This window comes from Pezoporus occidentalis, unplaced genomic scaffold, assembly GCF_034315485.1.
Source record: "Pezoporus occidentalis ecotype Australia unplaced genomic scaffold, CSIRO_AGI_Poc_V1 ctg164, whole genome shotgun sequence".
Classification (NCBI taxonomy): domain Eukaryota; kingdom Metazoa; phylum Chordata; class Aves; order Psittaciformes; family Psittacidae; genus Pezoporus; species Pezoporus occidentalis.
The window spans coordinates 3,901,732-3,914,362 of record NW_026913466.1 but is presented as its reverse complement, the minus strand read 5'-3'; the positions used below and the strand labels follow the sequence as shown (position 1 = coordinate 3,914,362).

The 12,631-nt window shown below is 39.2% G+C and overlaps 1 protein-coding gene across 2 annotated transcripts in view; it reads right to left on the bottom strand.

The window, feature by feature from the left end:
* Positions 1-12,631, bottom strand: part of CAB39 (calcium binding protein 39) — a 40,743-nt gene that overhangs the window by 9,610 nt on the left and 18,502 nt on the right. Inside the window, exons 2-3 of one of the 2 annotated variants that reach the window (XM_062613247.1) lie at positions 8,146-8,302; positions 1,000-1,164 (exon numbers count right to left, since the gene is read on the bottom strand). In XM_062613247.1, the coding sequence (XP_062469231.1) occupies positions 1,000-1,164; positions 8,146-8,259 (279 nt within the window). In that variant the 5' untranslated portion in view covers positions 8,260-8,302. The remainder of the gene's footprint in view (positions 1-999; positions 1,165-8,145; positions 8,303-12,631) is intronic. The other variant, XM_062613248.1, reaches the window with a different exon arrangement.

Here is a 12,631-nt window from a genome sequence, read left to right as displayed (position 1 = left end):
GAAAAAATACCACTGTATTAAACACAAATCACAGGGAGTTATGGGTGGGGTGGAAGGGAGAGAAGAAAGAAAAGAGAAGAAAGCCATTGTTTTTGGAATGTCATACAACAATAGGACTTTAAATGGTTGTGTTTGCATCCTGAACAACTTGTTTATGAACAACCCCATTTTTAAGCAACCTTAAGCGGGATGGTCTTTATGGTCAAGGCTGTGGAGATACACGGGGTTTGGCTCCTTTCCTATACCACATGCCTCTTGTGGGACCTCAGGGAAAACAGGAAAATCCAATTATACTGCCATTTCTTATAACTAAATAGGGTGATTTTTCACTGTGGCATTGAGAAGCTAAATTATTCCATGTGATGTGGTGACAAGTGCCAGATAAAGGTTTGCATATAGTTTGAATATAAATAAGTGTTGCTATTTTGAAGTAATCAATAAAAACTTGCACCTGTTGGGGCTTTTTAATAAACAGAGAAAAGATGAGGAATACAGAAAAAAGGTTGGATCATTTGTTTCTAAAGAGAGCAAGAAATACTGGACTGTTAACAAAATCCACAGCTTTAACTTAGCTAATTCTCCATAAATGTTACAATAATTCTCTTTACCAAGTACTTGAATTTAATCAGAGGAGAATATAAACATGCCCTCTAGTATTATAGCTTGTGTAAGCTATGGTAGGACAACTGAGCGATTAACCCTTCTGTGTACACAACAATTAAGAATTATTCTATTATTTTAACAGAACTGTACCATCAGAATTAGTGGTTTATCTACTTCAATTCTACACTGTTTATGTTCCTAAATTCACACATTTCATGTTCTATATTGGCTTAATTTTCCAGGTAGTTTGGAAAAGGGAGCTCTCTTTTTAATTGTTATGTCCCAGCCAGAAATAAAAGCTGAAGATCAAAAGATGTCTTAACCAACTGAAGTGGCAGGAAATCAGATGTGTATATTTTAACATATACAGTGTAAGTGCCAAGCTTCTTTTCTTACCTCAAAATCAATTAGTTGCAAGTCGGCTACTAAGGTACTAAGAAGACCACTGTTGTACAGCTCTTGAGCTAGCTGTGCCACAGCTTCTGTCTGTGGTTCTTTTTCATTTGTGCCATACAAGATCTCTTTCATGGCAACAAGGTTTTTTGAGACCTCCTCAGTGGCCTGAAGAAAATGGGAGAAGAATACAGTTAGAACACAATGTCATTCGTCTTTGTAATCACACACATCTGCAAGCTTCCATTAAGGGAAAAACAAGCAGGAAATGGCAACCTGTTAAAAACACAATATATAATCTCTCTGCAAATAGGACTGTTACAGGTTATTTAAAAAGGGCAAGACACATGCAATTTATTTAGCAAGTTACCAGAAGTAAAAATCTCTTCCTTTTTACTCCCTTCAAACTTCCCATTCAACCCCCCCCCCAAAGAATAACAATAGGGTGTAAAACAGAGGAATGAAGGATCAGATTGGAAAACATGACATGGAGGCACATGTCTGTCTAGTGAACTGTTCAGAGAGAGCAAATGTATCCCTCCAACAGGTCTTGCACTCATTAAGTTTTGACAAATGCTAGGCTCCCATTCCAGACACCGGGGATGATTTTTTTCCTTTCCAACTAACAAAACCCAAAAGAAATCCTACTTTATACCGAGTTATCTCGGTATACAAGAACAAACTGGCCAGGCTGGATGGGGCTTGGAGCAACCTGCTCTAGTGGAAGGTGTCCCTGCCCATGGCAGAAGGCTGGAACTGGATGAGCTTTAAGGTCCCTTCCAACACACACCGGTCTGTGGTTCTATGAAACAGACCCAGAAACTGGTGCACTTAAAAGAACACAGTGATACAGGAGACAATCAAAAGTGTAAGATGCTTCCCATCTTACAGCAGACAGACAAGTCTGACCCTTCACTTAGAGAATCCAGTGTAAGAATTCCTAAGGTGCTGTGATGGGCTGGAGCATCATTTAACTATTGAAGCAGAGTTATCTCATGAAAAAAATTAATTAAATTTAATTTTAAATTTAATTATTTAAACAAAAATTTAAACTAAATTTAAAAAAACAATGAGAACACTTCTAAACACTCACTTAAAATTTTAAAACACAGTTTTCTTGGAGAAAAATAAAAATAACTACTCCTTTCAATATATATGTTCACATATCCTGGCGGAGCAAAATGCTGAAAATGATAATCATAAATAGCTGGTTTAATTATATTGTATTAGTTCTGCATATGCTTTAAAGGTATGAATGACTGGTAAGCGCACTAATGTTTTGTATTTAGATGAACCTACCATCAAGGTATGCGTACACTTTCATTTATGTAAGGTATTCATGACTGGTGGCACATGGAAAATTAATCAACTGAAAAAACAATCACATTCTGGATACTGCCCATCTTGTAAGGGGCACGTAAAAAGATTTCTCATTTGTGCTTTACACCTAAAGAGGCTCAAGATCAGCATGACTCACACACTACTCAACCCAAAGCCATTCCAGCTTTGCTAGGTATGCAAGTAAGAAGTCCATGACCTTTAAGGAGGCTCTGTATTATCTTTAGCTCCTCCACAACTTTCCACTCCCTGTTGCCCCCCCCCCTTTTTTTGCTAACTGCAGTTACTAGTCCCAGTTGTCTCCTCTTCATTCAAAATTCCAAAGGATTTTCTGTGTACTGCGAGTAAGACAGCAAGAAGCAGGTGCTCGACAGCTCCTGAAGATGTTAAATGAGAAAGCCAGCTCATCATATTGCAATATTATTACGCCACACAACCGCTCTATTTCTTTAAAATTCAGATGAAATATCCTTTACTAAGAACAGGAACATCTGTCAAATGTGGAGATAGGAAGAGATGAATTGATGCATGGCTACAAGGAAAAGAGGAAGCAGCAATAAAAATTCTATTGCAGCTTGTCCCTGCACACTAATTTAGAAAGCAAGATGAAAGAGGAAGAAAGGCAGAGGTTCAAGTAGCTACCTATTTTAAGTAAGATGGTGGCAGGCCTGCAATTAAGAAGAACGCCAGTGGAGAATTTTTCCTTCTGGCCTAACATGAAGATACAATTCAATAACTTCAAGAAGACACACCAGGACTTTAAATTATTTCCCACACTCTTCATAACTGTCAAGACCATCTCAGCATGCTTCACTTGAACTTGGAATAACACATGACTTCAGCAGGAAGTAATGGTTAGAGACGCAGAAACACAGCTTAGGTTGGAAGGTACCTCAGGAGGTCATCAGGGTCCAACCACAAGCTCAGCCTCAAAAGTCCTGTCAAGTTGATCAGGCTCAGGGCCAGCCATGCTCTGAACAACTCCATGGATGGACACTCTACAACCTCTCTAGGCAACCTGTACCACCTTCACCATGAAGAGACTCGCTTGTACCACTTGAACTTAGGCCAAACTATTATTAAAGACCAAGGTCTACTGACACACTACAATTCCATAAAATACGACATTTCTGTATTCCCTTCTCTTCTGCTCTAAAACTCAACATCAAAAGGACAAGAAATAAACTTTTACAAATTTGTTCTAGAACTCTACTCCTTTATATTCCATGAACTCCCAAACATATTCCAAATACATGATGCACAGAGCTCTTTTTGCCATTTCAGATGCAGAATGGAAATTAGATAGCTACACCAAAAAAATTATAGGCTACATTAAGTACCAGCCTTAAGAGCTAAGTGACAAACTAGTGGAAAAAAAGCAGGACAGACAAAAGAAGGCCAGCTAGCATCACCTAAAAGCTTTCCTAAGATACTGGTATCTCAATTGCCTAATGTGCTGCTTTAATCAAAAGTGGAATTAACAATCAGACACCATATATAAAAAAATATATTCTAACATAAGTAATGGATATTTTTACATATATGGAATATATATACACAGACTATAACATATATTCTACATATTACACTCCAGAAATATATATTTATATATTATATATTTTCTATGTATTGATTTTTTTTTTATCTATATCCTCAACTCTGAGAAGGAGCAACCAGTGCTTTCGAGAAACATTCTGTGACAAGTCACATTTGAAATTCAATGGTGCCAGACAGTCAATACAATGTGAGGACAAGTCAAACTAAAAAGTAAAATGTAAGGAAAATAAAGAGCACTTATTTTTCTATCAAACACAGGAAGACATTATTTAAAAATAAAACCAGACACAATGAAGTCACATGTATGACTGTCAAACCAGAATAGCAGTGTGCCTTAAAAACTATAAACAATGACGGCTTACTCCAGTCTTTTTTCACTGATATTCTCAAAATTTACTATTTCTTTAAATGCTAAGCAGTGCCAATACTTCATTTTGACTTGTAGAGCTGCAATATTTGAGTTTTATGAAGCAACACATACTTGTACTTTGAGAAACAGTAGAAAAAGATGAAGGACAAATAGTCCTGAAGTATTTAAGATGAGCTCAACACGCTTCAGGTCTATGGGTTCTATCCACACCATAATGCAGTTACATAGCAGACTGTTAATGAAAACATCCATCAAAAAGTAAGCTAACTGTAGATTTGAGCCTGTATGTGGTGACTGTTCTTACTAATCTACAGCAGTATCTATCATAAGTAACAAACACCACTGTAATAATTCTACGTAAATTTGCAACAGAAGAAGGGGTGATGGTTTTAAACTAAATGAGGGGAAATTCAGACTGGATGTGAGGAAAAAACTCTTTACAATGAGGGTGGTAAAACACTGGCACAGGCTGCCCAGAGAGGTGGCAGATGCATCATCCCTGGAGACATGCAAAGCCAGGCTGGATGTGGTTCTGAGCAACCTGATCTAGTTGAAGATGTCCCTGATCATTGGAGGGGATTGGACTAGATGAGCTCTGAAGGTCCCTTACCACCCTAAGTATTTTATCATTGAAGGGACTGAATTGAATGGATTCCAAAATGCTTAAAAAAAACAATTGAAATTTTGTAAATACACAATTACATCAGCGTTACAGGTTTATTTTAAAGTCAAAACTGATTTTTTTCAGCAGACATTTAGCATGAAGATATCACTGAAGAGCTAAACTCAATTAAAAGGGTCTTCTCACCCATTACTTCCTGAAGAAGTCCCATCTTTACCCTTTGAGTAACAGCCCCATACCATAGGCAAGGAAGATTCCTTAACCTTCAGCCTTCTTTCAACCACAAATCAATTGCATACACAAGTTACAATGCAGTAGAATTCTGTACTTGTTAACAACGTTAACTCATTGAGTGAAATATTTTCTATGGCATATGACATGGTATTACATGTGGACAGCTGAATCAAAATAGCATACTGCATTGTCCCATACATAGAAATATACTGTCTATTGTATAGGGCTGGTAATGAGAAGAGAAACAAACCATACCTGCAATAGTCAACCCACATGTGTTAACAACATGGCAGAAACAATCATCTGAAAGCCAAAACGGGGGCTGTTATGAGCAGGTGAACCCAAGGTCAGAGGGTAGGGAAGAACAAGTTTGTTATATGAGTAAATATTTACCTTCACAACAGTAAATGTGTGCCACAAAGGGAACTGACCGTATAAAAATAAACCCTGATATCAGCCAAAGAGGAGGAAGAGATGCAAGTAAAAGACTAACTAATGGACTACATAAAGGGTTGGTCCCATTTATATGAAAGTGTTCCTTCCCCTTCCCTTTAGCCCTTCTCTCTGAAAATACACAAGCAATGGAAAACTACCAGCATCTGTGATGAACACTTTTTCAGTAATAAAGCACTTGACATTTCAAGCTTCCTCAAGACTACCTCACAGGCCTCAAAGGGGGCCTACAAGAAATCTAGGAAGGGATGTTTTACAAGGCCATGTAGAGACAGGACAAATGGGAATGGCTTTAAACTGACAGAGGGGAGATTTAGACATTAGGAAGAAGTTCTTCCCTGTGAGGGTGCTGAGGCACTGGCACAGGGTGCCCAGAGAAGCTGTGGCTGCCCCATTCCTGGCAGCGTTCAAGAACAGGTTGAACGGGGCTTGGAGCAACCTGCTCTAATGGAAGGTGTCCCTGCCCATGGCAGGGGGTTGGAATTGGATGAACTTTAAGGTTCCTTCCAATCCAAACCATCCCAAGGTTTGATGTTATATGGTCTAGTGGAAGGTGTCCCTGTCCCATTCTATGATTCAAAATCTGTATTTCCAAGTCTGCTAGCAAGCTATCAAAGAGCATCCTCTTCATAGTAGCAAAATCTGTATTTTCATAACAGCATTGTGCTGCTACTGCATGGTAGGAACTACATATAAAAACAAACCCACTGTGGTACTGCAGTAAAAAAGTACTAGTTTGTCTTTGGAACCTCCCCCAGCTATAAGGTATAAAACAAAAGGGGCATTTACAATTATTTTGTGGAAGAAATACATATACATTTCAAATTCCCTATGCTCGAGAGTAAAGAAAATCACAACTGTGTGAACTCAGGTTTAAGAAACAATGTAGTGTAGCAGCCACAGCTTCTCTGGGCAACCTATGCCAGGGCCTTACCACCCTCACAGGGAAGAACTTTTTCCTAAGATCTCATGCAGGGAATACTCACACTTCTTCAAGCAGAATGTGTTGCCTTCTATATGAGACGGGAGAAACAACTCTACAGGCTTAGCATATTATTCCTTGTCAAAGAAGCAGCCTTGCATAAACAAGGTCTTTAAAGAAAATGGAGATATGGGATTAAAGGCCAGCAAGAAGCAAATGGTACATAATAATCTTTAGCTACAGCATCAGGAACACAGGCATGTGACACAGTGCACAGCTATGCACAATGGAATGAAGCCGGTCTGTTCCCCATTAGAGATCTAAGAAAAAGATGACACAAGAGCATGGATTTTAAGATCAAGCCACATCTCCAGGTATTAATAATGAGGCTGAGATGAAGGAGGTAGTACCATGTTCCATCACAAAGCACATACCCTTCCTCTCCTGACAGATGTCTTTATTAGGGACAGAAGAAAAGCAGCAACAACTGAAAAATCTTCTCAGCCTCCACGGTGGCCTGCATAATAGGCCATAACATTTATCTCTCCAGTAGGAGAGAAGCAGCATCAGTAAAAAATACTATGGTATACCACAAGAGACCTGGAACATACCACATGCTGGCACTGGGGCAGAAGATGCTGATTTTAAAGAGTATCAGGATAAAGACATCAATCCAGTTAAGACCTGGATTCTCCTGCACTTCAAGCAGCAGTGCCAAATCTAGGTAAAACTGGATGTGGAGAAGCTGGCCACACTGCTTAAAAATGCTGGTGAACATAAAGAAGGTTGTGACTAACTCCTACATAGGACTATGTAAGGATGCCAGGAATGGCAGAGAACAGTTAAATAATGCTGGGAGAGGATCCAAGGATGGTATCATAGCCTGCTTCAAAAGCTAGTAAACTGGAGAAGGACATGTTTTGTTTGCTTGGGCTTTTTTTGCTTGGCTTTTTTTTAATGTACTGAAATCTACGTCCTTGTGTTGAGTTTATCAGAAAAAAAACTTCACCTAAACAAGTAAATACCCTTTTATACAAGTCACTAGTTGGGTTGCAGCTGCACACAGGCTGAACTTGAAAGTACATTTTAGTAAAGCTGTCAAGACTATCTTTTGAGAAATAAAGGGTTGTTGACAGGTACAAATCCTGAAGCACCAAACCATCCCATCTAAAGGAAACTACACTCACACAGGAACTTTTCACCACATCTTCATGTGGGCTGTAGAAGAGTTAAGGAAAGGTGAATGTATATCCTCTACTGACATCCACTGAGAGACAAAGTTCCTTGGTTTCAGTAACAGAGACACTCTGCTCTCAACAAGTGCATCAAGAAGCACAGACAGAACTACTGCACAATAATAAAGCCATTATGGTGGACACAAGCACCAGAATACTGTATGGCTGTGAGCTGCTTATTAAAGAATGCAACATCTTACAGTTCCAAACCAAATTACTTTAAGTATCATATTAGCTGCCAGTGGCATAAAAACGCAAACCCAACTAACATGAAACGCATGTTCAAAGGTACATAGTAACTTACCCTTTATCAGAGTATAAAACTCAAAGCTAATGACTAATTTATTCAGTTTCAACAGCTGTGAATTTCTCCCCATCTTTCGATTACAGTTTAGCAATTGAAAAGTCCCAATGGTACCTTTTCTGCCTTTTTGTCAGAGATGTCTTGCTTTTCTAGAACTGCCATACTTTCTTTCAGGTTCTTCACTATGTCTGCAGGAGACTTGTGGGACTTGCCAAAGGGGAATGGCATGATGGCGAGCCACAGGGTCCTCCTTCTACAGCTCCTGCTTCACCTGGAAAAGGAGAAAGAAAAGCATGTCAAAAAAAGAAGAGGTCAGTGTAACACCACACATAAAGATCAACAGAGCAGCAGAGGTATATATTCATACATGGACTAACCACCCCTGGCAGCTGAACTACACAGCCGAATGTCTTACCAGGACAACTTGTGCTTCTAATTCTTTTAAAACACAAGATACAGAATCTAAGAACTTGCATTACAATCATCTTATGCTACAGGAAGAAATAACAGAGTATATTAATTGTATCCAAAGCCACATACTGGCAAGACTAAACAGGAATAAATTATTCCAATTGATGCTGTCAAGCAAAATACCTTTGACACGCAAGTCATCATGCGTCAGTGGCTCTGCAGTGACTGACCAGGTACATGCTTTCAGCCATATTCATTTGACAACAAATGTAAAGTAGACGACAGAGCCTGCACCTCAGCACAGGAGCTAGGAGCACAGCGCAGATGTGGCTACAGGCAGCAGCTTATTTCCATGTCAAAACACTTGGTAAGTCCTGGGTTTTTTGTATCAATATTACTGTAACTTCATAGTGAAATACAGTCTCACCCCACTCATTTTAAGGGAACAGAATTTGTCACCAGTAACAGGGATAAAAGAAGGCACCTGAAAACACTAGAACCAAACACCTGATATTTATCTTTTTCAAGAAGATAAAACTTGTCTTATGGGAGCAGCTTTCCTTTCCTAAAACTATTTGCCTCTTGAACCCAAATACATTAATTCTTCTCTATATTTACATACATTTGCTTTTATACACATAAACACCTCTACATTCACTTCCATATACAAAATAGAAAAGTACTACTAGCATACACAAGCATACAAAAGCTTTTGTTACTAAACACATACAGCCCCACTTAATAATAAACAAGTGAATTCCATAAAGCATACTTCTATAAGTCTAATCTAGACAGAAAAAAAAAACAGGAAATCCTGTATTAAAAATGCTGACAGTGCTACTTCTGCTAGACACAAAAGACAGCTGAAGCTGACAGGGAGGAGAGTACACTGTCATTACAACCAAGGGATACTACCCTGAAAGTCGGTGAAGTCAGTAACAAGTCAATTATAACCATTACACAGTAAAGTTTCATATCTAAGACTGCACTTTGATCCTTGATTAAAATACCAGCTCGTTCACCATGAATTCCACAATGGTCATCCTGATTTTATTCAATCCTGTTTTGATCAAGGATTAAAAACACCCATTTGGTTCCGTATTTGAGTTACCATGATTTTTAACACAAACAAGCTGTGCTGGCCGAAGAGCAGCAATTTTAAGGTGAAGGACAGAAGCACTCAGATCTTTAGCCAACAAAATGGCTCTCAAAAGGTATTTCAGGTAACCAGCTACAGAGATCATGCTGTTACATGCCTGCAACTGACCCAACACAGCTGATAAAAAAAAGCATAAGGTAGGTAGTAGCATGTAAGGTAGGTATGGCTATACTTTCAGATACAAGTATCAGCTTAAGATTTAAAACAAGACCTTTCACCAGCTATTTCCACTCTCTAACAGCTTAAAACTTCCTGTTGCCTTTATTTTGTAGTACAGAAATTCTCATTACAGAAATCTTCCATTCACAATCTGCACTAAGAAGAGGACGTAACACTGAAATCAGAAACACAGGACTGGTGCCCCAAGAGACATAAAATGGCCAATCCTTAGGCAAGAGAATTTTATGCCCCAACTTGGTCACATGTAATGGAACAGAAACCTACCTTTAAGAAAAGCATGACTACTAATTGTTATTTTATGAAAATGTAATGGTGTTTAAAGCAATGTTTAATGAAAATCACTCTATTTTCATACAGATATTTTATTCCTAGAAAGAGGCAGGTGTGAAATAAGTACAATTTCTCCACAACATAGATCACATACCTCGAGCATCACAGCAACATTTGAAATGTTCCCTTTATCTCTCCCTTCAATTACTACTCCTACCAAATTAGGACAGGGCCTGAAAACAAAGCTGGATCCTTTCAGGCTTGCATATCATCACAGATACTAATAGTATATACCAACTATGCAGCATATACACTCTGGAAGATGGCTGTGCCAGTGTAATAGAGCAAGATTGGCTCAGAAAGTTACTAGGTTTAATTCCTTTGCTATGTGTTAAATCCAGCAGGAATCAAAACAGTTTTTTGAGCAAATAAAAATATTCTATGGAATCCCAAAATCTGGTATTACAGCAACATATAAGAAAATAAATCAAAACCAAGGAAATACGCCTGCACACTCATTTTATGGATCACAAATATGTTACTTCTAAACTACAAAAGTACATGGACAAGATAAGTAACATAAATACAGGATAATGACAAGCAACTGTCCTCACGGTGTGCCCAATGTTTAGCCTTGCAAAACTTGATTTCCCTCCAGATAGTGCTCAATTTCTCATTTAAATTAAAAATAGTCTACAACTGGGACTTGAAACCCTCCAGCTTCTGCAAAAATCAGATATACACTCATGCATACACAACTCATACACAAGTTTTAGTGTAAGTACTAGCATGACTAATGGAAAATAATCATAGAATCAGAGTCACAGAATGGTTCGGTTGGAAGGAACCTTAAAGCTCATCCAGTACCAACCCCCTGCCACAGGCAGGCACACCTTCCACTAGAGCAGGTTGCTCCAACCTGGCCTTGAACACCGCCAGGGATGGGGGCAGCCACAGCTTCTCCGGGCACCCTGTGCCAGCACCTCAGCACCCTCCCAGGGAAGAATTTCTTCCTAATGTCTAATCTCTATGTACATTCTGTCAGATTAAAGCCATTCCCCCTTGTCCTGTCCCTATCTGCCCTTGTCAAAAGCCCCTCTCCAGATTTCTTGTCCACCCCTTCAGGCACTAGAAGCTGCTGTAAGGTCTCTCCAGAACCTTTCTCTTCTCCACAGGGGAGCACCTCTCCTATGGAGAGGGCCGGAGCAGCTCTGCTCTGGAGACAGGCTGAAAGAGCTGGGATGGTTCAGACTGGAGAAGAGAAGGCTCCTTAAGGGGAGACCTTATAATGAATTAATAACAGTTCACCAGCATACATTTATACTTTTTTTCCCAATTCAGGTAAGTTCCTGCATGAATTTCTCAGAAGCAATTTAGAAAAATCAGGAAATACTGCCAGCACCAGCAAGAAGGAAATCCACATCCTTGATTACTGAAGGTGACATTTTGCTTCAAGGTATTTATTACATAAAATGGACTAAATGAATTGTTCCTGCTACTTCAACTTCATTACTGGAAGGACTACAGCAGTGACAGGAACATGCTCTGGGGTCTCAAGACCCCACCAACCCTGACGCAAAACTGTATTACTGAAGAACCTGTGCCACATCCAGCCAAACAAAAAAAATAGCAGGAGCAGTCCCTTTGTCTCTCTGAGCTGTACTTGATGCAGCGAGAACATAGACAGACTGTTCTCTTTTCAGCCCAGCAAAACTACCCCAAGCACCATTCTGTGCACAATAGACAATGACAACATCTGTGTGAGATCGGAAAGAACCACAACGACCCACATCTGCAAAGTGAGGAAAAAAGGAAACATCAAATGGCATCTTCTTAAGGACAGACCTTACATCATGTCAAGTGATAACTGTTACACACTACTGGCACCTGGCTGCCTTGTAAATTCATGATAAAGTTTTGACTGTGGCTTAAGAAAGGGATCAGAGGACAACAAGTACATGGACAGCTCTGTACTCTGCTGGGCTGCTTTGCTTTACCTCACCTCCCCAGAATCCTCACTGCTTTTATCCATTTGTTAAGAGAGACTGTGATTGATATTATTCAAAACTCAGGCTTTCATCACCATGTATTTTATTTTAGCATTACTCAAGCATGCCAAGTGTAACAAATTTGAAGGTACTCAAAGCACTCGTGTCATGGCCACATTTAGAAATCTTAAATGCCATTGTAAATCCAAATGGACGGTCAAACATCAGTATGGCATGCAGCCAACACCCAGAGACTGAAGCTGGACTGACACACACTCAGGCACACTGGGACATTTGGGCTTTTGTGATAACAAGAAATAGTAGCCCCACTGTTTCACATAGTATATCATTCCCAGCTCTGTCTATGCAGCATGCACCAGTGCAGTTTGCTTTATGTAAAAGGCTTTATAGTTTTTATTCACCACATTGATCACACAATCAATTAATGTCTGAATGAAAACCAAGGCATTCCGTAAGTAGGACTGATTTTTAACTAAGCAGACAACACTTAAAAGCATTTCTCTGTGAGGACAACCTGCTTGCAACAAGACCAAATACAGAAGCACAATAAACAAATCCCTCTATTATAGTA